The sequence below is a fragment of the Ailuropoda melanoleuca genome, chromosome 9, assembly GCF_002007445.2.
Source record: "Ailuropoda melanoleuca isolate Jingjing chromosome 9, ASM200744v2, whole genome shotgun sequence".
NCBI classification, from domain to species: Eukaryota; Metazoa; Chordata; class Mammalia; order Carnivora; family Ursidae; genus Ailuropoda; species Ailuropoda melanoleuca.
In genome coordinates, this window is record NC_048226.1 from 5,730,400 (window position 1) to 5,756,974 (window position 26,575).

General features: G+C 50.6%; 1 protein-coding gene across 3 annotated transcripts in view; it reads left to right on the forward strand.

Annotated features, from left to right (window-relative positions):
* Window positions 1-17,714, forward strand: part of LOC100483898 (AP-3 complex subunit sigma-2) — a 58,416-nt gene extending 40,702 nt beyond the window's left edge. Inside the window, exons 5-6 of one of the 3 annotated variants that reach the window (XM_034667877.1) lie at window positions 6,531-6,638; window positions 8,288-17,714. In XM_034667877.1, the coding sequence (XP_034523768.1) occupies window positions 6,531-6,638; window positions 8,288-8,416 (237 nt within the window). In that variant the 3' untranslated portion in view covers window positions 8,417-17,714. Of the gene's footprint in view, window positions 1-4,835; window positions 5,412-6,530; window positions 6,639-8,287 lie in introns of those variants that run through there. The other 2 variants (XM_002929929.4, XM_034667878.1) reach the window with 2 other exon arrangements.
* The last annotated feature ends 8,861 nt before the right edge of the window (window positions 17,715-26,575 follow it).

Here is a 26,575-nt window from a genome sequence, read left to right on the forward strand (position 1 = left end):
CCCAGGCGCCCCTACTATTGTCATTGTTTTAGATGATTGTCAAGATAGCAGAGAGCTGTGAATTATTATTACTTGATAATTAATGTTTGTTCGGTGCACTTGATGTTAGGCTGGGTTTAGGGCTCCTAAGGACCTTAGCTCTTCGTTTTCTTCTGTTCTTGTGGGTTTTATTGCCACCTCCATGACTCAGATTTTAGATTTCCTTTTCCCCTGCCCCCTCTTTGTTGGCTTGGTACTTTTAACTCTCAGTGTTCTCTGAGATACTCACCTACATTTCTGCCGGCGTCCTCAAGGTCAGGCCATCCGTCAACTCTGGTCATTTACAGGACCATTCTTCATGATCTGACTATCTAGTTTCTTAGGTACATGAGTATTGATTTTTTTTATTCAAGTATAATTAACAATACAGTGTTACGTTAGTTTCAGGTGTGTACAATAAAATGGTTCAACAATTCTACACATTACGCAATGCTCACCATGGTAAGTGTTCTCTTGATCCTCTTTATCTGTTTCACCCCTCCCCCCCCACCTCCTCACTGGCAACCCCTCTGTCCCCTGTTTTCAAGAGTCTGTTTTTTTTTTGTCTGTCTCTTTTTTCCTTGTTCGTTTATTTAGTTTCTTAAATTCCATGTATGATTGAAATCATATGGTATTTGTCTTTCTCTGTTTGACTTCTTTCACTTAGCATAATATCCTCTAGGTCTATCATCCGTGTTGCAAATGGCAAGATCTCATTCGATTTTATTGCTGAGTAATATTCCTGTGTGTGTGTGTGTGTGTGTGTGTGTGTGTGTGTGTGTGTGTAGAGTATTGATTTTTGGCTGCCTTCTGTATACACCCGTGCTCAGCAGCCTCCAGCTTTCTTATGTCCCCTCTGTCTGCACTCGAAGAAATGTTATTCCTCTTGCACGGTGCACTTCACGTTCGGTGGAAGGGGTCTTCAGTGACTTGTCAGATGAACCTGGGCAGTTGGGAAGCTGGCCCCTAGTTCCTCATCCTTTGCTCATTTATAGCACATGAGTCACTATGCTGACCAAAGGTCAGCTGTGATTATTTGTAGATCCGTTGATGCCAGTCAAAGTGGAATTGTAATTACATAACTGAATAATGTACAAATAAACCGTAATGAGCAAAGAGAATTGTTCTATGAAAACTAAGGTGAACGCTTTGGAAAGGCTAGTTAGGTAAAAAAGGAAATGAAATTGAATCAGGTTTGGGCAAGATAACCGTAGAAGACTAGAGGTGGAGGCTCCTAAAAATCTAGAAGGAGTCCGTATTTACTGCTTCACGGGGGTCTGAGTTCTCCCTGTGCTTAGAGAAACTGATGCATATGGCTTTGATGCAGGAAAAGTGGCATAGAACTCTGGTCAGCAGGAAATATCTTGTTGGCCCCAAGTCTTCCTAATTTTTGCTAGCTGTGTAGCTTTTCGACATCGCAAGGCACATAGCATTGGTCTCTGTTGTCGTTCTGTTCCCCAGTGGTGGCCCTGCCTGTAAGCAGACTCTGTGCTCGTGTCTGGTCTAACTGCCCTCACCTGTTGACTGGCAGAGGTGTTTCCTTTTTTAGATTTCTCCGGAAAGACTCATGGGAACAGTGTTTCCCATGCTGTCCCTCTGGGTCAGCAGCCCCCTGGGTACCGCTCTTGGGTTGCACTTCCTGTCTTTGGGAATTGTGTAGGTATTGCATCTTTTTCTGCTAGCACTGAATTTTACTATGGGAATTTTCAAGAGTTTGCCCCCTCTTTTATGTGATTTGATCTTCTTGCCTGGTTGCAGAAATCTTACCCTCAGGGTCTGTCTTGGCACTGACTGTTCTGGGCCAGTTTTTCCTGGGATACAGTGTGCCCTCTCAGTATGTGGATAGTTTTGTTTCAGAAACATCTTGAAGTAGATCTTCATGGAATGTTTATGAGCAACTCTGCCTGTTCGTTTGCCTCAGTTACAGTTCTCCTTTCTGCATATGCTGCTGGCCTTGGCTGTCTTCTATAACTCCCGTTTGCTCTCTATTCCGTTGAACCCCTTTCCCGTTTCATTTTATGTGCTTCTATTCCATGTCCCTCTGTTTTGTTCCTTACCATGCTTTCTGCAGTGTCTCTTCTCCGTTTTGTTCCTTTTTTGTTTCACCCTCATTTCGGTTCGTTTTTTCCTTCCACTTCTTCCTGAGCTGTGCTAGTCGAAGCCTTCTCTTCTCCCTGTCGTCTCCCTACCTCTCCCGTGAGTTCTTGCTCTTCTGCTCTGAGCTCTTGCTTCACGGTTTTCTTTTTTCCGTTTTGCAAAAGATTTTATTGCCATTCATCTGCTCTGTAGCAGCGTTTTCCAGGGTATAGTCTTTGTCTGCCTTTTGGTTTTCCAGTCTCTTCCCTATTTTTTTCTTGTTGTATCTTTGTATATATCCTGTGCAGATTTCATCTTGATAACTCCTCTGTAAGTAGCTGAGTGTTTCAGGGACTAGCTGTTTGCAGGATGCTTGTGTAGAAGAGATGACAAGTCAGCGTTCCACCCTGGCTGCAGCTGTTCTCATGATTTAGGGTTCTGGGTGAGTTCACTTACCCTTTATTTCTCTCCAGCCAGCAGAGATAGGCATCTGTGAGCTTTTTCACGATGCAGACGCTGCCACAGAGTTGAACTCTGTGAGGCGAATATAGCTGGTTTGTGTGGTTTCCCAGGTAGTTCCAGCTCCAGGTCCACGGAAGTTCCTGTCTCTCAAAACAAGGAATCTGTTTGGTCCCAAAGAGCGTGTCCTTTACTTACAGGAAGTCTACTTTGGCAGGTCTTTCTCTCCAGCTCCTGTGTCCCCTCTCCATAGTATGCTTTCTTCTTTTCTTTCTCTAAAGGAAAGGAACCTTGTTTGAGCTCCCTGCTTTTGACAGCTTTTCCAGCTGTTTTAGAGTCTGGGATTTTGGTTGTCTTCCAGTTTCGTTGAAAATGGAGTTTGCATTTTTATTTATTTCTCCTTTTTGCACTTAAAACACATCTTGACTAGCATTTTAAAATTATGATTTCATGATGCAGTGTTCAAATCAGAAATCTTAACTGACATTTTCTATTAACCAGTGGCTGGTTCCCATCCATCCAGCCTCCACCACCACACTGCCATCCACCTTCTAAGCAAAAGCCCCAGGAATGCTGCTCAGACTTAAGGAAAGCCTTTTCATTTAGTCAGCATGCCTCCTCCTCACTGGCCAGTGTTCTAGGCCTTGGGGATAGAGCATGGAAGAATTCATATGAGATCTCTGACACACCAAAGGCAAGTCTTAAAATGATTCCGTATGGACTAGGGGTAGGGGGTGAACAGGGTGGAAGACACAGTTTGGGATTTTGAGGCGTCACGGTGGAAAGAGTGTAGAACATGAGCTCTGGAGTTGGACAGACCTACGCTCGGTGCTCTGTTCTCCTACCGATACATGTGACATCAGAAGAGTTGATTGACTTTTCCATATTTCACTTCCTCATATACAAAGTGAAGTTTATATTACCTCCCTGGTTATATTACCTTCCGTCGGTATTGTAAAATTACAATAAGTTACGTATGAAGTGCTCATCATAGTACTACTTCCCCCATGAAGAAGGGGCTCATTAAACAAAAGGAATAAAATACTAGGAGGACTGGTAAATTTCATGGAACACAAGTTTACCGTCTTCATTCTGAAGTGTTGATCAACACGGTTGATTAGTGTTAAGCACATTCACGTGGTTGTGCAGCCCTTCTCCAGAATTCTTCATCTTGCACAACTGAAACTCTATTTCCATTAAACAAGTCCCCACCTCCCCTCAGCCCTAACAACCACCATTCTACTCTCTGCCTCTGGTTTTGGCTACTAGGTACTTCACATAAGGAAGTCACGCGGTATCTGTCCTTCTGCCTCTGGCTTATTTCACTTAGCTTAATGTCTTCAGGGTTCCGATACCAGATGTGCGAGTTTTCTTCCTTTTTATGACCGAATAATATTCCTTTGTATGCATACGTCACATTTATGCTTTTATCCATCAGGCACTTGGGTTGCTCCTGCCTTTTGGTTATTCTGTGGATAATGTTGCTATGAAGATAGGTGTACAAGTATCTTTCGGAATCCTTGGTTTTAATTCTTCTGAGTATATGCCCAGTGGTGGAATTGTTTGATTATATGGCTATTCTTTTTTTTTTTCAAATGTTTTGAGGAACCACCATCCTGGGCTCAGAGGCTGATTTCTTGATAGGGAAATATAAACAGTGTAGTTCCCCAATGAATAATTTTAAGATCTTGTTTAACATTTTGTTAATTATCTGAGTATGAGCATTTTGCCATTAAATCTCCATTTGTATTTAAGTAATAAAATAACTCCTATTGTGTAAAATTTAAGAATGCTGCATGAGTGTGTCTATGTAGATAGAAAAGTGATTTGTAAAGCTCAATGTAGGCATATATACTTTGTGTTTACATATGCTTTTTAAAATTTTTATTTATGTATTTAGAGAGAGAGCACGCAGTGGGACAGAGGGGGGGGGGAGAGAGAGAGAGAGAGAGAGGGAGAGAGAATCTCAAGCAGACTCCCCGTTGAGCGTGGAGCCTGACGAGGGGCTGGATCTCACCACCCTGAGATCATGACCTGAGCTGAAGTCGAGAGTTAGATGGTTAACCAGTTGAGCCACCCAGGTGCCCCAAAATATATGCTTTTATTACACTTCCTCCCTGAGACCAGAAGAAATACTCTAGTTACATCTGTTACTGCATTCCCTCTACTTGTAAACTGTGGGCAAAATACTGAGAACTGATGTGCCAGAGAACATTGTGTCAAAAATACACATGCACAAGCACACAGACACATCTTTAGTCTTGCCTCTTTGTTGCCTACAGAGTAAATTGACCTTCGGATCTTCCACGGTCCAGTCTAGACGCAAGACCAGTGTGTCTCAACTGGGGACGATTTTGCCAGGAGACATTTGACCATGTCCGGAAGCATTTTGGTTGTCACAGCTGGAGAGGTGCTACTGGAATGTAGTGAGCAGAGCCCAGGAGTGCTGTCGAACATGCTACAATGCACAGGACGGTCCCCCCACAACAGAAAATTGTCCAGCCCCAAATAGCAGTTGTGCCCAGACTTTAAGCCCAAACTGCATTGTCAGCATTGTCTCTAGCCTTCTGATAAATCTGCCATTCTAGCCAGATCCAGGTGCGCCTCATACCCAACAGCAGTTGAATTGCTTCCTCCACTGCCTTTCACCTGACATCCTTCTCCGATGTCAGAGCCCAGCTCAGTCCTCCCACCATCTTAGTGAACCTCTCTGGTCTCTAGCCACTGCCCTCTTCCTTCTCAGACTGCTAATTTGGCGCTTAATTAACAATGTAAGGTGATGGGGCGCCTGGGTGGCTCAGTCGTTAAGCATCTGCCTTCGGCTCGGGGGGTGATCTCAGAGTCTTGGGATCGAGCCCCACATCAGGCTCTCCTGCTGGGAGCCTGCTTCTTCCTCTCCTACTGCCCCTGCCTGTGTTCCCTCTCACTGGCTGTCTCTCTCTCCATCAAATAAATAAAATCTTAAAAAAAAAAAAACCAAAAAGACAAAAAAAAACAATGTAAGGTGATAATCTGTGATCTTTCCAGCATGACTGAAAGCACCTTGAAGGCCATGTTGATATGATTTGATTTGAAAGAGGAAGCCCGCCCCTCCCATTATGGACCCCAGTGGGCACCTCTTACCTGACCCTCTGGGGGTTTCCATGGCAGCCTTCCCGCTACCGTGGGGCACAGTGGTTGAGTCAGCACCACGGCTCCACTGGCACAGCAGTCAAGCACACCGAGATTCACCTTTGTTGGGAGTACTGGCTAGATGGAGCCCGAGCCCAGGTGTGAGCCTGGTCCCCAGGCGAGTATTCATGCTGAGCCTGGGTTCTTATCTGAGCTCTAAGAAAGGGATGAGGACAAATACAAAGGAATGGGCCCCTTGTGCCTCCAGCGGAGCCCAGACTGAAGGGTCTTAATCTTAGGAAGCCTGGAGACATCCCTCTGGGCAGGGATTGTTCTGCCACAGCTGGACTGACGGAATGCATCAGTGATGATGGTGACGACGATGATGATACTAGTCATGAAAGCCGTCCTCATTCATTTAGAACCTGTTGTGGGACAGACACCAGGCCAGGTGCTTGATACAGGTTATCGCATTCAGTCCTCACCACAATTCTGGAGAACTGAAGGGATAATTTGCCCAAGATCACCCTGCTAACAGAGAGCAGAGCTGAAATTTAAACAAGGTCTCTCTGACTTCAGAGTCTGTGCTCTCAGCCTCACCACCTTCCTGCCTTGAGTGTGGCCAGGCAGTTCGGCAGGTATCACTGCTCATGGAAGAGATTCGTGTTAGGGAATGCCAAGACGTGGGGGCCATCTGTGTGGGCTCACTTGAGAGATGGGTGACCCAGGCATCTACTGGGAATCAGGAGCTGGTGTCAGGTCCGACTGCCGGGCTGGTGCCAAAAAGGCCGTAAGGTCTCCGTCCCGGCCACACCCCAGCTACCACAGGGTGCTCTAACCCCTTCTTTCTTTTGCTTCCCCTTTAGGTGCACTACATCCTTCAGGAGGTGGTGATGGGTGGGATGGTGTTGGAAACCAACATGAATGAAATCGTGGCTCAAATTGAAGCTCAAAACAGGCTGGAGAAATCCGAGGTGAGTGCACATCTGTACTTTTGACCCGGTGGGTTCCAAGAGACTGGGGCAGAGGGAAGAATGGATACATGTGTTGGTTTATGTTGCTGTGGAACCTTTGGGATGTTTATGCTCCTCTTTCTTCCTTGAGTCCACCAAAACCAATTGATTGAAGGCCAGTGCTGAAAATTAAACATGTAAAAATTAAGGCTAAGAGTATGAGCGGAAAAGTCAGATGGCACAGGAAGACAGACAGCTCCGGGCTTGGGGGATTATGGCCCATGTTTGTGGGTTGTCATTCTTCTTTTCAAAGCTGCACGTTCCCTGGAGGGAGCCAGAATGCCCTTCTCTGGTCCCAGCATGGTGTCCTGGTGCTACGGCGGTCCCATCTCCCAGCGGCCATTTCTCATGGTATCTTTCAGAACCTCAGAGTTGTCAGCTGCCGTATTTCCAGATAGCCTTCTGCTCAGCTGCAGTAGAGTTTGGGCTGGGTTTGCAAATAACATACCCCAGCCCATCCCCACATAGTGCTCGCAGTAGGGGCGCCTGGCTGGCTCAGTCGGTGGGGCGTGCGACTCTTGACCTTGGGATTGGGATTTCAAGCCCCACGTTGGGCATAGAGATTACTTAAAAAAAAAAAAAGTGCTCTCAGTAAAATCTGCCCTACCCTCCGAGGTCTCTCCGTTGCCTCCATCAGCCTTCACATGTGGCAGAAATAGCAGAATAAGTTACCTCTTTAATGAGCTGAGCATTTTCAAGAGCTTCATTGCTTCTTGTAACAGAACTTGATCTTGCAAAACCAGGAATTCCTCTGTCTATGAGGACTGGCGGTCCTGCTGAAGAAGCTTTTCCAGGCTGCAGCTAGAGTGGCATGACAGTTTTTGAGGGAGGCAGGCTGGGAAGTTTCCAGGAATAGTAAGTGAGTCAGAGGCAAGGGGTTTGGAAAGCTGAAGAATGGAGACATGCTGGGTGAGAGTGGAACTGGAGTTGGTCTCCTGAAAGGAGTCAGTAAGGAGGAAATGGTTCTGAGAGTCTTGTCGGCTTCTCCCCTTCTCTGCACACTGCAGGTGAGCCACAGGGGAGCGCCGCCTGTGGACGCCTTCCTCTGTGTTTGTTACCAGCCCTTCTGATGTGGGTACATCAGACCCATGTCCTTCCTCCCATCTTGTTGCCACATGACGTTTCCAAAGCCAGCTCTTTCCCATCTCATGGTGTTAGTTGGCAAGCAGTTGCCCTAAGTTCTGACTTTCCTTTTCCTTGTAAGAATTTCCTTGTGATTGTACTTGTCTCTTAAGAGTCAGTCTCTTTAGGAAAGGGTTTTGTCTTAGAGCCCGAAAAGTGCCCCCAGTACTATGACTTGGTTGAAACATCTCAGGTTATTGTAGCAAGCATTTATTAAGCACCTGCGGTGTGCCGGGCACCTTTAGGTACTGGGGCCCAACACTGCGTAAGCCACAACCCCTTTGGGAGCAGAGAGCGCAGGTCCCTCCACGGCTCCCGTCAACCTCAAGATCGTCATGTTGGCCACCTTTGAGGAATAAGGAGGAAAAATCAAAACGTGCATTGTGTGCTCAGTGTGGACACTTTCCAGGTCTCCGTCACTTGTGTTTCTAAGCATTAGGCAGATGACACTGAGCATGTGTCTCATGCCCCTTCCCGTTTCTCCTCAGGGTGGCCTTTCGGCAGCCCCTGCCCGGGCCGTGTCTGCTGTGAAAAACATCAATCTGCCGGAGATTCCTCGGAACATCAACATTGGTGATCTCAACATCAAAGTCCCCAACCTGTCCCAGTTTGTCTGAGGGTCCACAGCTACTGAACTGCAGTCCTTGAAGCAAGCCAAGCCAATCCTGCCACAGAGCCCACTCTGAGCCTTAGAAGGGTCGGGCCCCGGGCCCTGCCCTCTGCTGCCGTGGAGTCGGAGGTGGGGGGGCGTCCCAGGTTCACATGTGCCGCCTGCCGGCCTCTGATACATGTGGCCATTGCAGATGTGGGGGGGCCCCCGGCTTCCTCTCTGGGGGTCCACGTGCCCGAGTCACTCATACCTTTACCTCCCGCATGTAGCCACTCCCAGGGACCGGGCACTGTCTGGAGGCCCACCTGCTTCCTAGAACCCACCACTAGGACATTCTCTGACTAGTCTTCATCCTTAGCACCACCAGGCCTCTGAGCATTCACTCTTCTTCATAGCATTCACTCTTGCTGACAAGGTGCCATAGCTAGAACAGGGCTGACCCTTCAGAGTAGGGTATGTGGTGAGTGGCAAACAGGGACAGGGTTTGATGAGAACCAGAGTTGCCCCCTGGCTCAGCTAGGCTTGTCATGCCCAGAGTCCTATTGTACAGGCAAGTTTTCTGGTTCCCACCGCCTGCGGAGTACGCTTCTCTCACTGCCACAGTCCTAGCTCTGTTCGCACGGGACACGATCCAGATCATGAACCTGGTGCATGCTGGTAGGGAGAGCACCCCCTTCCCCACAGCCATTTCTCCAGCACAACCACAAGATCCCTCATCAAAGGGCAGAGGCCCCGTGTCTGTGGAAGGCAAAGCCGACAACAGGTGGAATGTCTCAGAGTTACGGCTCTTCCCAGGTGTAAATACATTCTTCTCACGAGGAGCAGACGGGTCAGTTGCTGTGTTATGAGTAATTAGTTTTCTCCATACAGGAAAGCCACTGCCGTCTGCACCCGCTTGTGGAACAGGAGAGCCTGAGCTGGGATCACTGGTTCTAGAACTGGCACTGGGAAGGTTGGGGACACGGGAAGTGTGCTGGCCAAGACCGGTGGCAGCGCAGCGTCTTCTCCCTGGGGTGGGAGGAGTCCCTCCCTGAGCTCTGCTGATAGGCCCGCGTTCTTCCCCCCCAGGTGACATCCTCCCACAGCTGTCTTTCGAAAGCTGTAGATTTTTATGTGTGATGAGAATCTTTCTTTTTGTGGTTAACTTAGAGCTCAGACTGCACCTTAGAGTAGTGCCTCTTCCTGTACTGCCACAGGGGCCAGGTCTTGGGACCTTAAGGAGCTCACTGTGTCATCACAGCAAAGTTTCCCAGCCTGGGGGTTTCTCAGGCCTGCTGGCCAGGGGCCCAGACTGTTCGCCCAAGTCTGCTGCTGCTGCTGCTGCTGCAGAGCCCGTCTGAGATGGCGCCCGCAGGACCACCGTGCTTCTGTGCTTGGGGCCCACTGTTCGCCGCAGCCTCCTGTCCTCACTCTTTCAGGCCTTCGCTGATAGCCTCAGAGATGGGTGTGGTGATCAGAAGGTAGGCCCTCTTCTGTCGGAAGAGGGAGATGGAGGCCACTCTGATGTCATCGCTGATAGCATTCTTTGAAGGCTTTAATTTTTTTTTAACAGACATTTCAGCCATTCACATCCCTCTCTCACATTCGCTGAATGTGGAATAAGAAAGGAGGAAGAAGGCTGACGTTTATTTTGCACGTACTGTAAGGTGGTGTGAGCAAGATCCTTCCACAGCTCTTACGACAGACATTATTGTCTCTGTTTTGCAGGTGAAGAAAGTAAGACTCAGAGAGGTCAAGTAACCTGCTTTTGGTCACACAGGGCTAAGAATTGAGACTCTGCTTGCCTAAGTCCAAAGTCCATTTTCTTTCACTGCTCAGTGGCTTCTTCTGATTTTATCCTCCTTGTTATAGATGAGGAAACCCAGTCCCAGAGAGGTTAGTAGCTTCTCATAAACCCTAATAAACCTGAGCCTGGTTTGCTCACGGGGCCGGTGATAATGTCGTAGATGGCAAGAGCTGGAGGCCCCCCACGTGCTCTGTTGGACTGATGAGGGAGCAGCAGCCCAGAGTGTTAAGTGTTGTTATTGAGAGTCACAAAGCTAGAACCTAGCTGTTTTTCTTGAGTTTCTTTCTTTGTTTTGTGGTTTCATATATTACTTCAGGACAGCTGGATGTCCTGCATTTCCCAGGACAACCTTCCAGTGTTCTTAGCTGCCAGAGACCATTGGTTTCTGCTCTGTTCCCACAAACCACTGACTGGTCCCATACACTCCCAGCCAGTCAGCATCCCAATCACATCCCTCAAACTGCCTCAAAAAATGGCTGAAAACTTCAGCCTGCTGTTTCATTTGGAAAACTCCATCCATGTGGACAAACCACAATAATTGTTCATTAACTACTTGAGGTTGCCTGCAAATCCAGCTAGATCTCTTGCCTGCTACCAGCAAAACCATAAACTTTTTTTTTTAATTAAAAGGAAATTGTATGCCTTTTTTGAAGAAGGATACAGATTCTGCTGCTTGAGAGACGTGAGTTATGAAAATAGGGACTGGGCCTAAATTTGGGAGCCGCTGGCCCTGGACGGTTTACACTGAGGGTTTCCTGAAGTGGGACAGAATGCTGGGTTTCCAGTGCCCACTGTCCCTAATTAAAATCTGAAATTCTTCTGTTATGCAGTTTCTAAGTGCCTGGTACGTGTCAGGCTCAGCTTCCTGATCTTGTCTCTGCTGAAGACCTCTGAGTGCCCACACTGAGGGGCTGGCAGTCTGAATTTGTAGTGACTTGAATTGGTGACTGTGTTATATGGAATATTTAAAGGACAAGAACCCATTTCCCCACCGCCAGCAGCCCCCATCATGCTCTTCTGGCCATGCTCTAAGCAGCCTGTCTTAGTTCAACCTGCTGTAACAAGAGACCTTAGACTGGGCGGTTGAACAAACATTCCTCACAGTTCTGCAGTCTGATCAAGATATGGTGCCAGCAGATTTGATGTCTAGCAAGCACCTGCTTCCTGTTTCGTAGACTGCCGTCTTGCTACGTTCTCACGTGGCCAAAAGAGAGAGCTCTGGGTTCTTCATCCCCTTATAAGGATGCCAGTCCCATTATGGGGCTTCACCCCCATGACCTCATCCAAATCTAATGACCTCCCAAAGGCCTCCCCCCAAATACCATCACGGTGATTAGACTTCAATATTGGAATCTGGGGGACACAGGCGTTCATCCATACAGGGCACCTAATTACTTACCTTTCCTCTTGGCCTGGTCACAGCTGTGTGCTTGCGACATTGAGGATTAAGTTGGGATATCTTGAGTCTTCTCAGGACCCTGTTATTCAGGCCTCTGCCCCTTAGAGAGCCAGCCCCTTCCCCTCCACCCCCACCTCCATGGAACCACCCTAATGAAGTGCTCTCTGGCCCCAGCTCCACCGGAAAACCAGGGGAGCATGCTAGCTAAACCTGTCTTTTGGACCAGCCTTTTTTATCTTTTTTTTCCAGATTGATGTATATAGAGGGAGCACAAGCTAGGGGAGGGACAGAGAGCAGGAGAGAGAAGCAGACTCCCTGCCCAGCAGGGAGCCCAACACGGGGCACGACATCACAACCCAAGCTGAATCCAAGAGTCGAACCCTCAATTGATTGAACCACCCAGGCACCCCTGGACCAGTCTCTAAGAGGGGGTTTCCTTAGTGTCGCCATCTGTCTGTGGCTTTCCAAATAGGATGCATCAGTGGTACCTGAAGGTAAAAACGAGTGAACGTGATAGCCAGGATGGAGAGCCCCTCAAGTATGAGACAGACCCAGAGGCGTTGTCAGCCCAGCGGGCGCTCTGCTCTCCAGCTTCCCACGCCTTCTGCCTTGCCTCCCGGGGGTGCCGGTCTCACTGTGCGCACAGTTAGTCGAGTGCCCACGCACACCCGTGTGCCACCTGGCCCGTGCTCACAGGCTGCCAAGGGACTGTCCCCCTGCTCAAGACCTTGCCCTCTGAGCAGCACGGGAGGGCTCCCATCTGCTGTGTTCTGGCAGCGGTCAGCAGGTATGCAGACAGGTCTCCTTTAAGGAAATAGTTCCATGGAAATGATTAATCTTTTCCAAAAGACTGCACATTCTTTCCTATATCAGTGAATTAGTGTTTTTAAAAGGAAATATATTCATGTAGTTCAAAATTTAAGATAACAGAAGGCTGTTCAGGCAGATTCCCACCCTGTTCCCACAAACCGAGAAGCCCCCTACCTCTGACAGCAACAAGTCTTTCCAGTTTAAAGGATTAAGAAATAAAGTCCCTGGATTTTTATTACCAAAACTGAGAGTGTTCTCCTTCTGAAAGAGTTATGTTCCTTTTGACTTTGGTGATTGGCCTCAGCCTGTTGAAGCCATTCCACCCTCTGGACAGAGGAGGAGCCTCTCAGACCACCCCACATAAAGTCACTCCCTGCTTCTGCACCTCTGTCCCTGCTCTGCACCTTGTTTGTCCACGGCACTCTGGCGTTCTGTACATTTGGATTGTAGTTGCTGTCTGTCCCTCGCTAGGATGTATGCCTCCCCAGGAGGGCAGGGTTCGTCCCTCGTTTGGTGCTGTGTGGACGTGGCCTGGTGTATACTGCTCAGTCAGGAACTGTTGAGTGAGTGATGGTTGAGGCAAACAGCAGTTCCTTCTTAGGAGAACGCATAGCTTGTGCTCTCCGGGGCCGTGTGCTCAGTCCGTTGGGAAGGAGAGCCAGGACAATGGCCCTGGGAGCAGCAGGAAGGGAGGGGCCAGGTGATGGCCTGTGGACACTGAGGGAGAGGAGAAAGGCAAAGCTGATGACCGAGGAACCCAAGTGACGGGAGGACCAGCGAGAGTGTTACCTGAGAGAGGAGAAGGTGTTTTGGGAGTAAGAGAGACCCAGGAGTTTGGATGTGGACACGTTAGATTGGAGTTGCCCGAGACTAGCTGGGGCAGATGTCCACCAGCCAGCTGGGAGCCTAGGAGTGGGCAGGAGAGGAGACGAGTTGAAGCTGTGGGGGCAAGCAGTGTGGCTGAGAGATGGTGGGAAGGGTGAGGACACAGCCTGTGGGCAGGGGAAGGGAGAGGAGACAGTGGAGCAACTTCACGACAAGGGAGGGGCCTTCGGTGGGAGAGGTCAAGGGGCTAGGGACTAAGAAGACATGGCCTCTAAGCTCGCAGTAGTCCCTAAGTGAGGCAACACAACTAGGGAACTTGAAGGGTGGTTCTAGCCAAGTGGCAAGGCGGTCATGTAGGAGTGTGGGTCACAGCCCCGCTCTGGGACACACAGAGCTTGCCAAAGGTCAGCATCCTCAGCCAGAAAAGCAAGAACCAGGTACTCCTGCCTCAGGAGGCTGTGAGGGTTAACTGAGAACGGCTGTAGACCATGGAGGGCCCCCTAAGCTCTGGCTGCTGTCATCATGGGATGTTTTGCAGGGGGAGTGGCAGAAGATGCAGGAAGCCAGGAGGTTTGGTCGTGCTGGGAGGGAAGATTACAGAAGGCAGGAGGGGAGCCAAGATGGTCCTCCCAAGACAGGCTGCTGCCCTGGCCCCACCAGGGAGACCAGGCTTGTATCCAGAGGCCACCACTGGATAAAGCGGTGGTAGAGTGGCGGAGGCTCTGGAAAGCAAAGCTTTTCTTACAATGAGGAGCAAACTTCTCGGATCGGTAGGACGTGAAGTGTGGGAGACACAGCCTGGAATTCCCTCCCTTCTGGTCAGCAGGGAAGGTTGAGAGGTGCCACAGGCACAGTGGAAGGAGTCTGTGTTTGCCCAAGGCTGGCATGAGGCCTCTGGCCAAGCAGGCCTGGCTGCTTCCCATGAGAATTGGGATCTTTGGGCTTTCACTAGAGCAAATCTTATATTGTTGTTCAACTCTGACATCAGCCTAGCCACCGAGAGGGGGACGGGGATGCCCTCCCCTGCCTCGTAGGATTTGGCCACAGCTCTAAGAGGGCAGGTTGAAGGTTGTCTTCTGCATTGCTGAGAATGAGTGCCCTTTGCAAACTCCTGACATAAAGGCACAGCCAAAATGACACAAAGGAAGAACAGGTCAATTTCTCAAAGACTGGGGTCCACTGGTCCTCCAGATTGAGCTGATCCTCAAAATATTTACCCACCAGCATGGCTCAGGCACTGCCCAATTAGAGTGGAGGTACCAGACAGGAGTGGGGGTGTTCCTGGTGGTCCATGTTGGTCTGCCCCCAAGAAGGACCTTGCTTCTCCAGAGGCAACAGAAAAGAACCCAGAAGGCAGCCACTCCTTTATCAGCCTGGGTGCAGCCAAGATAAGACCCCGTGTTGCCTGTGTGGCTTGGTGAGTCAGTCTGCCACCTCCAACATGGGGCAATGCCACAGGAGGAGGCCTCCTACACCCCATCTCTGGACCCTCACAAGCCTGCAGTGAAGCTGGAGGTGAAGAGGCAGCCACAAACCCAGGGCATGCCCCACGGCCAGAAACCACTACTTTTGCCCTGGGCGGACTGGGCATGAAGCTTTCTTCCAGCCTCTTGGTTCCGAGTACTGGGCCCTGAATGCCCTTCCTTTGACTGCTCCCCAAGCCTCCGGGTAGCCCCCAGTGGCCGCAGGCCACGTGACCTCGCTCTGGCAGCCTGGCATGAGGTAGCTCCAAGCCAAAGATGGCGACACGTATAGCCTGGGAAGTAATCCTTCCTTGCTAGGGAAACTGAGGCAAGCTAAGATTTGAGCTTAGCCAGCTTTCCTGGAACTTCCTTTGTGTGCCTGGGAGGTATGGGTAGACCTGCTTCCCCGGCACCCATCCCCTGGGAGGACGCTCCCACTCAGATGCTAGGCTGGGCGCTTCGGGGCGTTTTCTGCTGAAGTTCCCCTCCTGAATTTCCCAGCCTCTAACTGAGTCCTCTCCAGCAGCCAGGCCCTCCTGGGCCCTGGGAAGTGCCGACCAACCTGTCAGCTGTTTAAAGTGCATGACGATGTTACACATTGGAAGGAAATCCCAAGGTGCAAAGTCTGTGGCAAACAGGCAGGCGCTACAGTGATGCTGCTGAGCCTCGAGCAGCACCTGGCTCAGGTTGACGGCGGGGTGGGGGGGGGCTCCCTGTCAGGCCCACCTGGGCTGCAGGGCTCGGGGTCATAACTCCCATCAACGGCCTCACTCCCAGCCCCCAACCCTGCTCTGCTGAGCTGCTCTGGGCTCCTGTGGCTGCAGAGTGGCCACGGACCCAAGGCTGGGCTGGGCTCCCCTGGCCTCCCAGTGACCTCTAGCTCCCATGTGTCCTCAGAGGTGGTGCCTGTGTTCTGAGCCTGCAGTCCCCAGCCTTGTCCCCGGTTGAAGCCTCAGGCAGCCCAGCAGCCCCTATGTTCTCCCCTTCAGAGCCCCCAGCGTTAAGCCCCCTCCCTGGGAGCCCATTGCCCAGCAGTCACAGCTGTCTGATGACCAACCGACTGTCTTGGTCAGCCTCACTTCCCCCTACCCTCATCCCCTGCCTAGACACCATCGCAGCCCCTCAAATGTTGCTCTAGCCCCTTCTTTGCCTCCTCATGGCCCATTTGATCACCCAGCAGCCAGACTGAACCTTCTGAAGCCTTCATCAGACCGCAGCACAGCCCTGCGAACTGTAAAACCTTCCGAAGGCTTCCCACTAGCCTCGGAACAAAACACAAGACCCTGCCTGGCTGACCCCTGCCTGTCTTTCTGTCCTCCTCTCCTGCCACCCCATCTGACTTCCCTGCTCCAACCACACTGGCCTTCATGGTTCCATGACCAGGCCGGGCTCACTGCCGCCGTCGGGCCTTCACCCTCGCTTTCCCGTGGCCGGTCTTCTGGTCTCCCTCACTTCGGGAGAGCCTCTGCTCAAATGTCTTCAGAAGCCCTCCCTGTCCTGCCTGCCCTTCCAGTCACTCCCTCTGCCTCGTGCTGCTCTGTCCTTCAAGGCACCCGTCCCCTGACATGATAGCATGTGCAGTGTTGACTCTACTTTTCTCACTGTGTGTCTGCTGTTGTGCTGGGCCCAGCACAGTGCCTGGCCCCGTTAGCTGTCAGTCAGTAAATGATGCTTGCTGCTCAAATGCACGTTCTCGTTCCCCTCTGTGGGCTGAAGCTCACTTCAGGCTTCAGGGCAGGAAGCTCGGTGGGGTGGGAGTCACGGGGCCTGACTCTGTGATTCGTTGTGTGACCCTGAGTGAGTCACTTAGCTGCCTGTTTCGAGTTGAAGGAACAGTGTATGAGACATATGGACAGAAAGCCCTAAATGGAGTAGAAACGTGGTTTGAGTCCTGGCTCCAGCCGGTCAGCTGTGTGACCTTGGGCAACATACTTAACCTCTCGTGTGCTTCTGTTTCCTCACCTGTGAAAAGGGAATTAAATAGCTCCCTTAAATCAGTTGGGGTTCTTGGTTGCAAACAATAGAACCAACCCAGAAGCTTCCTAACGAGCTATGGGGAAGCTCTCACAGGCTCAAAAAGGTGTAAAGCCCAAAACCAAGCTGACCAGGACACAAGGGAAAAAAAGTCCTCCGGAACACATTACTGACACTGCCAACCCTGAACCCCAGGGCTGCAGACCCTGCCGCTTTCCTTGAAGACACGAACTCCTAGGCAGGTGCCTCTGATTGGTGAAGCTCTGAGGCTGGGACCGGAAGTCGAGGAGGCTGGCCCCAGCATCACACAGCAGGGAGCTTGCCGAGCGAGGTGGAGACAGCTGTCGACCACATCGCGTGCCATGGGCTGTTGTGCAGATGAAGACTTAATGCAGAACTCTCCTTTACAGCTGGTGGGAGACTGGTGGAATCCACTGGAGTTAACATGCTTATCCTATGACTCCGTGGTGCCAAATGGGTGCACGTGTCCAACCAAAAGATGTGGACAAAAATGTTAACAGCACTGTGCATAATCGCCAAGAATCAGGAACAACCGAATGCCCATCTAAGCGTTAAGTGTGAATACATACGTACCCTGGAATGCTGCTCACCCGTGAGAAAGAGCCGACGACAGCTACGTGCGACATCATGGATAAATCTAGCAAACAGAACGCCAGGCATAAGAAGCCAGACACAAAACAATGTAGATTGTGGGATTTCATTAATTTGCACTGCAAACACAGGCAATGGTATTAGAAGCTGGGATATCGGGTATCCTTCTGGAAGGCTAGAGACGGGGACAGGAGCGGGGCTCCTGGGGTGCTGGGCATGCTCGCTTTTGATCTGGGTGCTTGTTTTGCTTGTGTGTTCCCCTTCATGCATCTTCATTATTCTTCACTTATGATTTCATATTTTTCTCTAGGTTTGTTAAACTTCAATAAAAAATAACATGAATATGAGAAAGAAAAAAAAAAGAATTAATCCATGGGAAGCCCTTGGGATAGTGTCTGGCCCATGGAATGAGCTGAATAAATGTTAGGTTGCTGTCGTTACTGTTGTCCTTGTCACTGGTTGGTCTCACCCACCTCACCACTCCCCTCTCTGTTCTCTCACTGCAAGAGACCCACATGTCCATGACCCTCGGTAGACAGAGCTGGTGCCACCAACCAGAGACTGAGCTCATTTTCGGGGAGATGGGAAAAACCTCCAGGATCGTACATCTCAGCTCCTTCATCACAGGATTTGCTAGCTCCACATAAAGGCCAGGGTGCCAGAGGGCATAAGAGTTTGCAGATTAAGGGCTCTCAAGCAGCTAGAGCAGGTGTGGAGACATCGAAGCCAGGGAGGGGACCGGAGCTGGGGCCTTGCAAGGCCATCCTGAGGACAGCAGGAAGCCAGCAAGTGACTGTGTGCTGGTTGTGCATAGGGAGGGCTGTTATGGGTCCCGTTTTGCCCCCTGGCTTTAGTGCAGAGAATGGAGGGAAGGGGAGGGAAAGTATCCCAGGAAGCCTTCAGTGGTGGCCTAGACCAGGGCAAGGTGGGACTGTGAAGAAAGACACAGAGGATGCACGGGACATCGGGTTAGAGCTGACAGGGCTTGCAGCTTGTCGTGTGGCATGGAAGGAGGTGATGACCAGGGCCCTGGGTAGCCGTGTGGATAATGGGGCCCTGTCTTGTCAGGCACCGTGCAAGGAGCAGGAGTGGGGGTGGCAGGTAAGTTAGGTTTGGGAAGCAGGGCAAGAAGAGAGATGAGATGCTGTGGGCAAAGTCTGTGGAGGGCCAGATCACGGAAGGGAAGGGAAGGGAAGCCATGTGCTCAGAGAATGATTAGAAGAGTGGGGGCCACAGAAGGAGGGTTTCTGGGATGCAGTGGGGAGGGTGCACAGAGTGGGTTATGGCCAAGGATAACAGAGATGTGGGGCCTGGTGGACTTAGCTCATCTCTACATTTCCCCAACAGTGAACTGGGTACTGGTGAATGGGAGGACACTGTCCATGGGGAGAAGAGAGCCCAGCCACGGGGTGATGGTGCCTGGGACATCAGGCTGGACCACGTGTGAGGAGCATTTGTGTGATCTCCCTCTCGTAGAAGGGGTTAATCCAAAACAATGGTAACAATTAGGGAAAGTGTCAGTGGTAGACAGTATTACTCTTCAAAGGATCCATTGCCTCTCTCTGCTCTGGGGGAACATGACACTTCCCACAACTTTGCCATCAGTCTTGGCGCCCCAACCATAAGTGAGGTGCACCACTTCTAAGAAGAAACTTCAGGAATTATGCTATGGTGCTACCATGGTGGCTTCCATCTCTGCCAGGAGACCGGGGTGTCCCAGATGAGGGCAGCTCCTTCATCCTGGGTCTCGGTGTGGGGCTGACTTGGCACAGAGCTACCGCCAACCCACGATGGAGACAGACGCGCAGCCTGAGCAAGAAACAGGCCGTGAGGAGTTGGGGCTGTTTGTTACTATGGCATAGCAGGACCTCGGCTGACTGCATCAGCGGCTCCTGGGCTCGGGATGCTTCCTGTGCCCCGGGTACTGTGGGGTGAATCCGCGCACGACTCTGTGAGCACAGCAGCCAGACATGTGATTGCATTTATGTACATTTGAGAAACATGAATTAATCCATAATGACAGAAAGCCCGTCAGTGGCTGCCTGGTGATGGGGTGGGGAAGAGGTGGGGTGGGAGGGAGGGGTCACGGCAGGGCACGGGGAGACTTTTGGGTCACCAGGTACCTTTGGTATCTTCATGGTGGAGAATGTGTCACGAGTACGTACCTGTTAGGACTTGCAGACTGTAAGCAGTTTACCGTATGTCAAGTGCATTTCAACGAGACTGTTCTTTAAAACACGCAACTCTGCTAGACTAGAATTCTAATAAAACTCTTGTCCCTATCTCACAGATGAGGAAGATGGGGCTCTTTGGGATTAGAGCACTTGCTGACAGGTCGAACAGCTACGGAATGCAAGCCCGGTGTGCCTGAATCCCAAACCCGTGCCTTCCAACCTTGCAGGAATCCGCATGGCTGGCAGGGTAGGAACGTGGGCTACATACAGGAGCCCCAGAGCCAGCCCCTGCTTGAACATGGGGTTCCCCAAGAGTCACCCTGAGGTGAAGGGGGGGTGGGCAGACCCCAGGCCCCAGTTTTTGGAGCAGCCCCCCATCTCCTGGAAGAGTGGGCAGGGGGCAGCGGGGGCCTGGAGCCCGTGAGCCCCAGCTTGCGAGAGCCCACTGTTAGAATTACACAACGTTTGTGAGTCCATTGTGAAGCACAGCCATTATTAAAAATTAAGTGATACAGGCTTACAATTCAATAAAATATAGTAAAGACAAAGGTAATACTCAAAACTCATGGCTTCCTAATTACGTTCCCACGTCTGACTGGTATTTATGCCCTTGAGGTTCTCCAATGCTGTGCCCCCCCCCGCGTCTTTTCCCAACTTCACCTCCTGTGGGAGCTCAAAATTGGATGTGGGGGGGTTAATTACCTGTGGAGATCAGAAAATGCTAAATTGGGACTGTCTCATGCCGGCCACCAGCCGGTTAAACATTTCCCCATCCCCATCACGGAGCCCTGCGGTCTGGCTACCAGCAGGGATGAGGGCAGGAGGGGCAGGTACAGCCCAGCGCCAAGGCCCAGGGCTGCCCGTTGTATTCCCTCACTTAATGCCTCCCCCCAACCCTGTGAAGCAGGGTGCTGTTTCTCTTGGCAGATGAGGAAACTGAGGCACGCAGGAGCTACCTGCCCAGTCACTCTATTCAACTGTCACAGCCAGGATTCGAAGCCTGACCCTTAACAGTCACTGTCCACACTCTGCCCCCCAAAGGTACCAGTGTGGGACACAGGTCTGGCCTCTTTCCTGAAACCTTCAGCCAGGTACAGACCCCAGACCCCCCCGCCAAGCCCCCAGGGGCCTGGAGTGGGCTTCAGTGATCACCAGGCCCATGGCCTCAGCTCTCCTGTGGACAGCCAGTCTTGGGGACCACATTCTGTGGAGATCCAAGTGCCAGGGAGAGGACCAACCCATGTCCAGAGACCTAGGCCAAGAGTGGGGAGGCCTCTTTCCCAAAACAGCTTGGGGCCATTCTTGGGAGCCCTGGAGCAATAGGGGCAAAGCTGGGCGGGTGGAGGCCCCAGGGCTCCCCGAGGGCTCTGGAGAGGAGAGCTTCCAGAAATGGCGCAGACTGAGAGCCTCTCAGCAGGTCAGTGAAGGGTGCGAGGGGAGAGGTCCCTGAGTTGAGAAGGGGTCAGACTGTCCAACATCTGAGGTTTCAAAGAAGGGAATTCTAGAAAAGGTCTCAGGCTGCCGGAGCAAGAGAAGGAGGTCTCAGGGGTGAGATGGGAGCGGGTTGGAGCAGGTCTCCCTGGGGTGAGGTGGTTGGGGCCCTGAGGACAGGTGGGAAGGACATATCGGACTTTTCCTCTGATGCTGGAGGCAGGGGAGGCTGTGACATGGGGTGTGACGTGAGGGGTTGAGGTGTTCCAGGTGAGTCACAGGGGGAGTGGGCAGAGGCTGGCCTGGGTTGAATGGTGGCCCTCCAGAAGTTAGGTCCACATCCTAATCCCCTGTGATTAGGAACCTGTGAATGTGACCTTATTTGGGAAAAGGATGTTTGATAAAATTAAGTGAAAATTCTGGAGACGAGGTCATCTTGGATTACTAAGGGAAACCCCAACTCCAGTGACAAGTGTCCTTATAAGAGACACCCCAGAGGAGAAGGCCATTTGATCACAGAGATGGGAGGGACGCAGCCACAAGCCAAGGACTGCCTGGAGCCACCAGAAGCTGGAAGAGACAAGGAAGGCTCCTCACCTGGAGACTTGGAGGGAGCATGGCCCTGCTGACACATGCATTTCAGACATCTGGCCTCCAGACGGTGAGAGAACACGTTTCTGTCGTTTTAAGTCACCCAGTTTGTGGTCATTTGTTACCAAAGCCCTAGGAAACCGAAACAGTGGGGATGAGACCCGGCCTGTTAGAGATTCCTCCACTGCACAGGGCACCCCTGGGAGGAAAAGGAGGTTCACAGACTGGCGGGGGTGCGAACGGAAGGAGAGCTGAGGAGTAGGGCTGCCGGCTGGCCTCAGGCGGGCTCAGGCGGGGCTGGCACAGGAAGGCCTGCAAAGGGCGATGGATGGACAAGACGGTGGGGATAGGTGGGCAGAGGCCCCGAGCTCTCAGAGGGATGGGGGAGCCAGGCTCCAGGAGGGGCACTCAGGAAAGGGCACTTTCAGGAGATGGCAGGGCCTGGGAAAGGATGTGGGAGGGATGGTCAAGAAGGCAGATTGATGGGGGCCAAAGCTGACGATTTCTGGGGGCAAGAGGCCCAGGAAGAGGCAGGGACAGAGAGGGCACAAACCCTGCCAAACTGGTCAAAGATGCACACTTCGATGGCAGGGTCATCACTGAGGGGTTCCTGTGGCCCAGACGGTGGCCAACGCTGTGCACAGTGTTTCTCATGTAGTTCTCACAACAACTCCATGAGGGACTTGCCCATTTCACAGATGAGGAAGGTGAAGGCTCCAGGGGAAGTAACCACCCAAAGTCAGTTAACTCGTTTGTGCGTGTCAGACCCTGATAGGAAGCCATGTGTCTGACGGCAAAGCTGGCCTCCTACTAAGCACCCTGGCCTGCCCTGGGGAGGCTCCCTGGAGTGGGGTGCTGAGGGAGCTCTAGAATGGGAGCCCAGCAAGGGGTGCAGGGCTCACTCTGCCTTCCCTGCCCTGCCTGCCTGTCCCTTCTCAGCCGGGCTTGGGACCTCTGTCCCTCCCCCTGTGCTCTGGGTCCGTTCTGTCCTTTCTGTGATCCAGGACCCTGCTGGGCCCAGCTCCACATCAAAAGCCCTTTCTCGCTTCCTGCTTGGCCAAGGCAGTTTGCTCTCAGAGCTGCTCTTTGTCCTCCTTTTTTTCCCAAACAATATGTTTTTAATCAATTTTATAATAAAACCCAAACTGAATTCCTGAAAACAACAGCAATGACAAATAATCATAAAAGCATCCCAGCTCCGCAGCCACTACGGTTCACCCTCCCTCCCTCTCAGAAAACCCACCTCCTCAAGCCTGCAGTTCCCGGTTACCAGGCCTCCTCAGTATCCCCAAACTGCCCCTCCTCCACTGAGTTTCTACACCTCTGGAGAGCCTGAGCCCCCTCCCAGCGGCTCTCCCTGCCTCCCACCTGACCCCCCTCCAAACAGGTCCCAAACTGTCCCCAGGAGGGTGCTCTAAAAGGCAAATCTATTTCCAGTAGCATCTGTTTCTCGAAGTTCACCAGGGACTCAGCATGCCCTTGGAGCAGCGCCTACAATCCTCAACATGGCATCCAAGGCCCTGATGTCCCATCGTCACCTGCCCCAGCCTGCTGCCCCACCATGTACTTGCCCCATCACCTGGTCCCTCCACTCAGGACCACCTCCCTCCACCTGTCCACTAGGCTAATTCAACTCCATCCTCAAGACTCAACCCAAATAGCTCCCCCCGTTCACAGGCCCTCCCCTGCCCTTCCCAGGCACAGAGCGGACCTCCTGCTAGTGTCCTGACAGTGGTGTGGAACTTGGTTCCTTCGTTCACCTGTTAAGTGCCAAGTCTCATGCTAGGCACTGGGGCACAGTGGAAAACAGTACCAACTGAGCCCCTGCATCCTTGGAGTTCATGAGCCCTACTACTGCCCTACTACTGTTGCCTAGGTAGACCATGAGTCCCCCAGAACAGGTCCCACTGCATCCACAGAGCTGTGCTTGGTGCCCACACGCAGTGTGTGTTCCTTAAACTTGTTTGTTGATTGACTGACCAACCAAACGAGTGAATGAATAACCATAACCCTTTCTCTCTTCACTCTCTGGCTCCTGGGCAGCGACTGTGTTGGCCTGAGTTAAATTACCTGCTCACAATAGGTGTTCATTTCTAGGACACATTGTTCCCCCGGGGGAGGGAGGAGTGTGTAGGGAAGGGGCACTGAGGGGTGAGGAAACTGAATGCTCCTGGTCTTTGAGGCCTTGAGGCCGGGACCCTGGGAGTCTGCACCCCTCTTCTGCCTACTCCCACACTCTTTCTGAACTCAAGGGGAGATGGAGACCTTGAAGGGACTGCCCTGGTCCTCAGGGGACTCCAGCTTGGAGGAGGGGACTTGAGGGAGGGCCCTCACTGAGCTGCCCTGAGTTGGTCCCTGGCCCACCGTGACATCCGGTACTCCCCGCCAGGGCTCTGCCCAGCAGCCCCAGAGCTTGCAGCGGGATCAGGAGCACCCCGGAGCCCCACATGGGATGGGAAGGGCCTAGCTCCTCCCATCTCCCCCTTGCCCCTGGCTTTTTTCTATCCTTTTCTTTTTTAAATAGTATTTTACCGTTTGGGGTGGTGATTGCTGCAAAAATAGTACAAGTCCGTTCTACAATTTCAAGAGTACACGGGTTTATAAGAAAACAAGCGCAGTCTCCCTGCTTTCCCCCCAGTCCCCCCCTCATCAAGTTGAGATCACTGAAAACACTTAGGTTAATCATTTGGCACGTGACTTTCCACTCATCCCAACACTCATGACACCACCTACAGGAAAGTTCTTATGAAAATGGAACAATAGTAAATGTGTTCCTTTAGCACATGCCTTTTCTTTTTTTTTTTACTTAAAAATATCCACAGACATCACTCCAAGATGAATAGGCAGAATCAGCTCGTTCTAACTGCTGTGTGGTGCTTCCCGTAGATGTTACAATAACTTGTTTAAAAGGCACACTTTGGACACTTGGGCCCTTTTATTTTTCCTGTGATGAGGAATGCTTCAGTAAACCTCCTTCTATACACATCCTTACATTTTTAAAAAAGATTTATTAATTTATTATTAAAGGAGGGGAGGAGCAGTGGGAGAGAATCTCAAGCAGACTCCCCACTGAGCATGGAGCCCCACGCGGGGCTCAATCCCATGACCCTGAGATCACGACCTGAGTTGAAACCAAGAGTTTGATGCTTAACCCGCTGAGCCACCCAGGTGCCCCATCTTTACATTTTTAATAGGGCTTGCTGTTGTACTTTCTCAAGCAGTCAGAGCAATTCAGAAGTGCTCCAGGAGCACGTCCCCAACACCCTGGCCAACTCAAGGTGTGGTCAATTGTCTAAACCTTTGCCGGCATCCTGGGGAAAATCTGACATCTCGTTTTGAAATTGTGTTTCCTGACTAGGACTAAGGTTGAACATCTTCTCATGTAGCAATTGGTCTTTTTAATTTCCTGTTCCACAAGGCTTTGAATCCGATGCTTCATCCAATTTTGATTGGCATCTTTATTTTTAAAAGTCACCTTGTAGCAACTTTTTGAATGTTACCGATAGTCTTTGTTAAATGTGTTGCAAATATTATGGCCGAGTGCACTCGTTGTCTTTGGCCATGTGGAAATTCATATATACTTAAATCATTTTTAACTTTTTATGACAGCAATTTGAAAACATACTCAAAAGTAGTAAGAACAGTATTATGACCTTCCAGTGTACCCACCTTTGAGCCCCCACGGTGATCAAGGTTAGGCTGATCTCCCCCCAGTATGAAGTTCTCCTTGGGATGTTGCTTGTAGTGGTTTTAGCAATGCAGAGATTTTTACTTTCACGTAGTCGAATTTCTTACTTTCCTCTTGTGACTTTTGGGCTTTGTCTGATTCTTTTTTTTTTTTTTAAAGATTTTATTTATTTATTCGACAGAGATAGAGACAGCCAGCGAGAGAGGGAACACAAGCAGGGGGAGTGGGAGAGGAAGAAGCAGGCTCCTAGAGGAAGAGCCTGATGTGGGGCTCGATCCCGTAACGCCGGGATCACGCCCTGAGCCGAAGGCAGACGCTTAACCGCTGTGCCACCCAGGCGCCCCTGTCTGATTCTTAGAAAGGTCTTTCCAGTTCATGGTTATTCACAAAACAAAAACAGATTCTTCTACTCCTTCTAAAATACGGCTTGTTATTTTTTAAATGATGACAGTATTTTTTTCACATGGAGGACCATAATTTATTTAACCAATCCCCAATTACCAAACATCTATTTCCCCCTATTTTAAATCATGCTGTATTGAGCCTCCAGCCCTGACTTCCCCTGTGCCTGGATTATTTCCAAGCAAACCCCAGACATCAAGTTGTTTCATCCGCAAATATAGAAAAGTTAAACCATTTTTATATTGTAAAATCTGTTCATCCTCTGGTCTTTTGGCCTTGCACTTTTACTTTTATTTATATTTTTGAACAGGCAGCGTATTCACATGGCTCTACATTCCAAAAGGATGCATGGAAAAATCTGCTTTCTGTCCTGTTCTCTAGATGTCCCATTCCCCTCCTGGAAAACAACCAGCGTTATCAGTGTCTTGTGTCTGTGTCTTGAGTCATTATTTACATATCTCAAAGTGAATTATGTGCTTTTTCCTGCTTAAAATACAATTGATAATCTACTTGAACAATGATCTGTTTATTTTTTTTAATTTATTTATTACTTTTACTGCTTAACAGCATGTCTTAGAGATTTTTATAGGTTGCACCCTCGCTCTTTTTTATAGCTACCTACCTTCCTCATTGCAGGGACATACAGGGAGTTCAGTTATCCTGTCTCTGCTGGTGGACGTTTAGGTTCATTCCAACTACAGACAATTCTGCAGTGAAAGGCCCGCTGTATTCACCATTTCACTTCTGTGTGAGGATATCTGTGGGATAAATCTCTAGAAGTGGAAGTGCTGAGTCAAAGGGGATATGTGTTTATATGTTTGATAAATATTGCCAAATTCCTTCTATCAAGTTTAAATCAGTTTACACACCCAGCCAGCCTGGGGAGAGGGGGCACGGTGTCTGTTCTCTACCACCCTTGCAAACCTAGTGTGTTACCAAGCCTTGTTGTCTCTGCTGATCTGATAAGTGAACAGCAGTATCTTTGGAGATAAAGTTTTCATTTATCCTTAT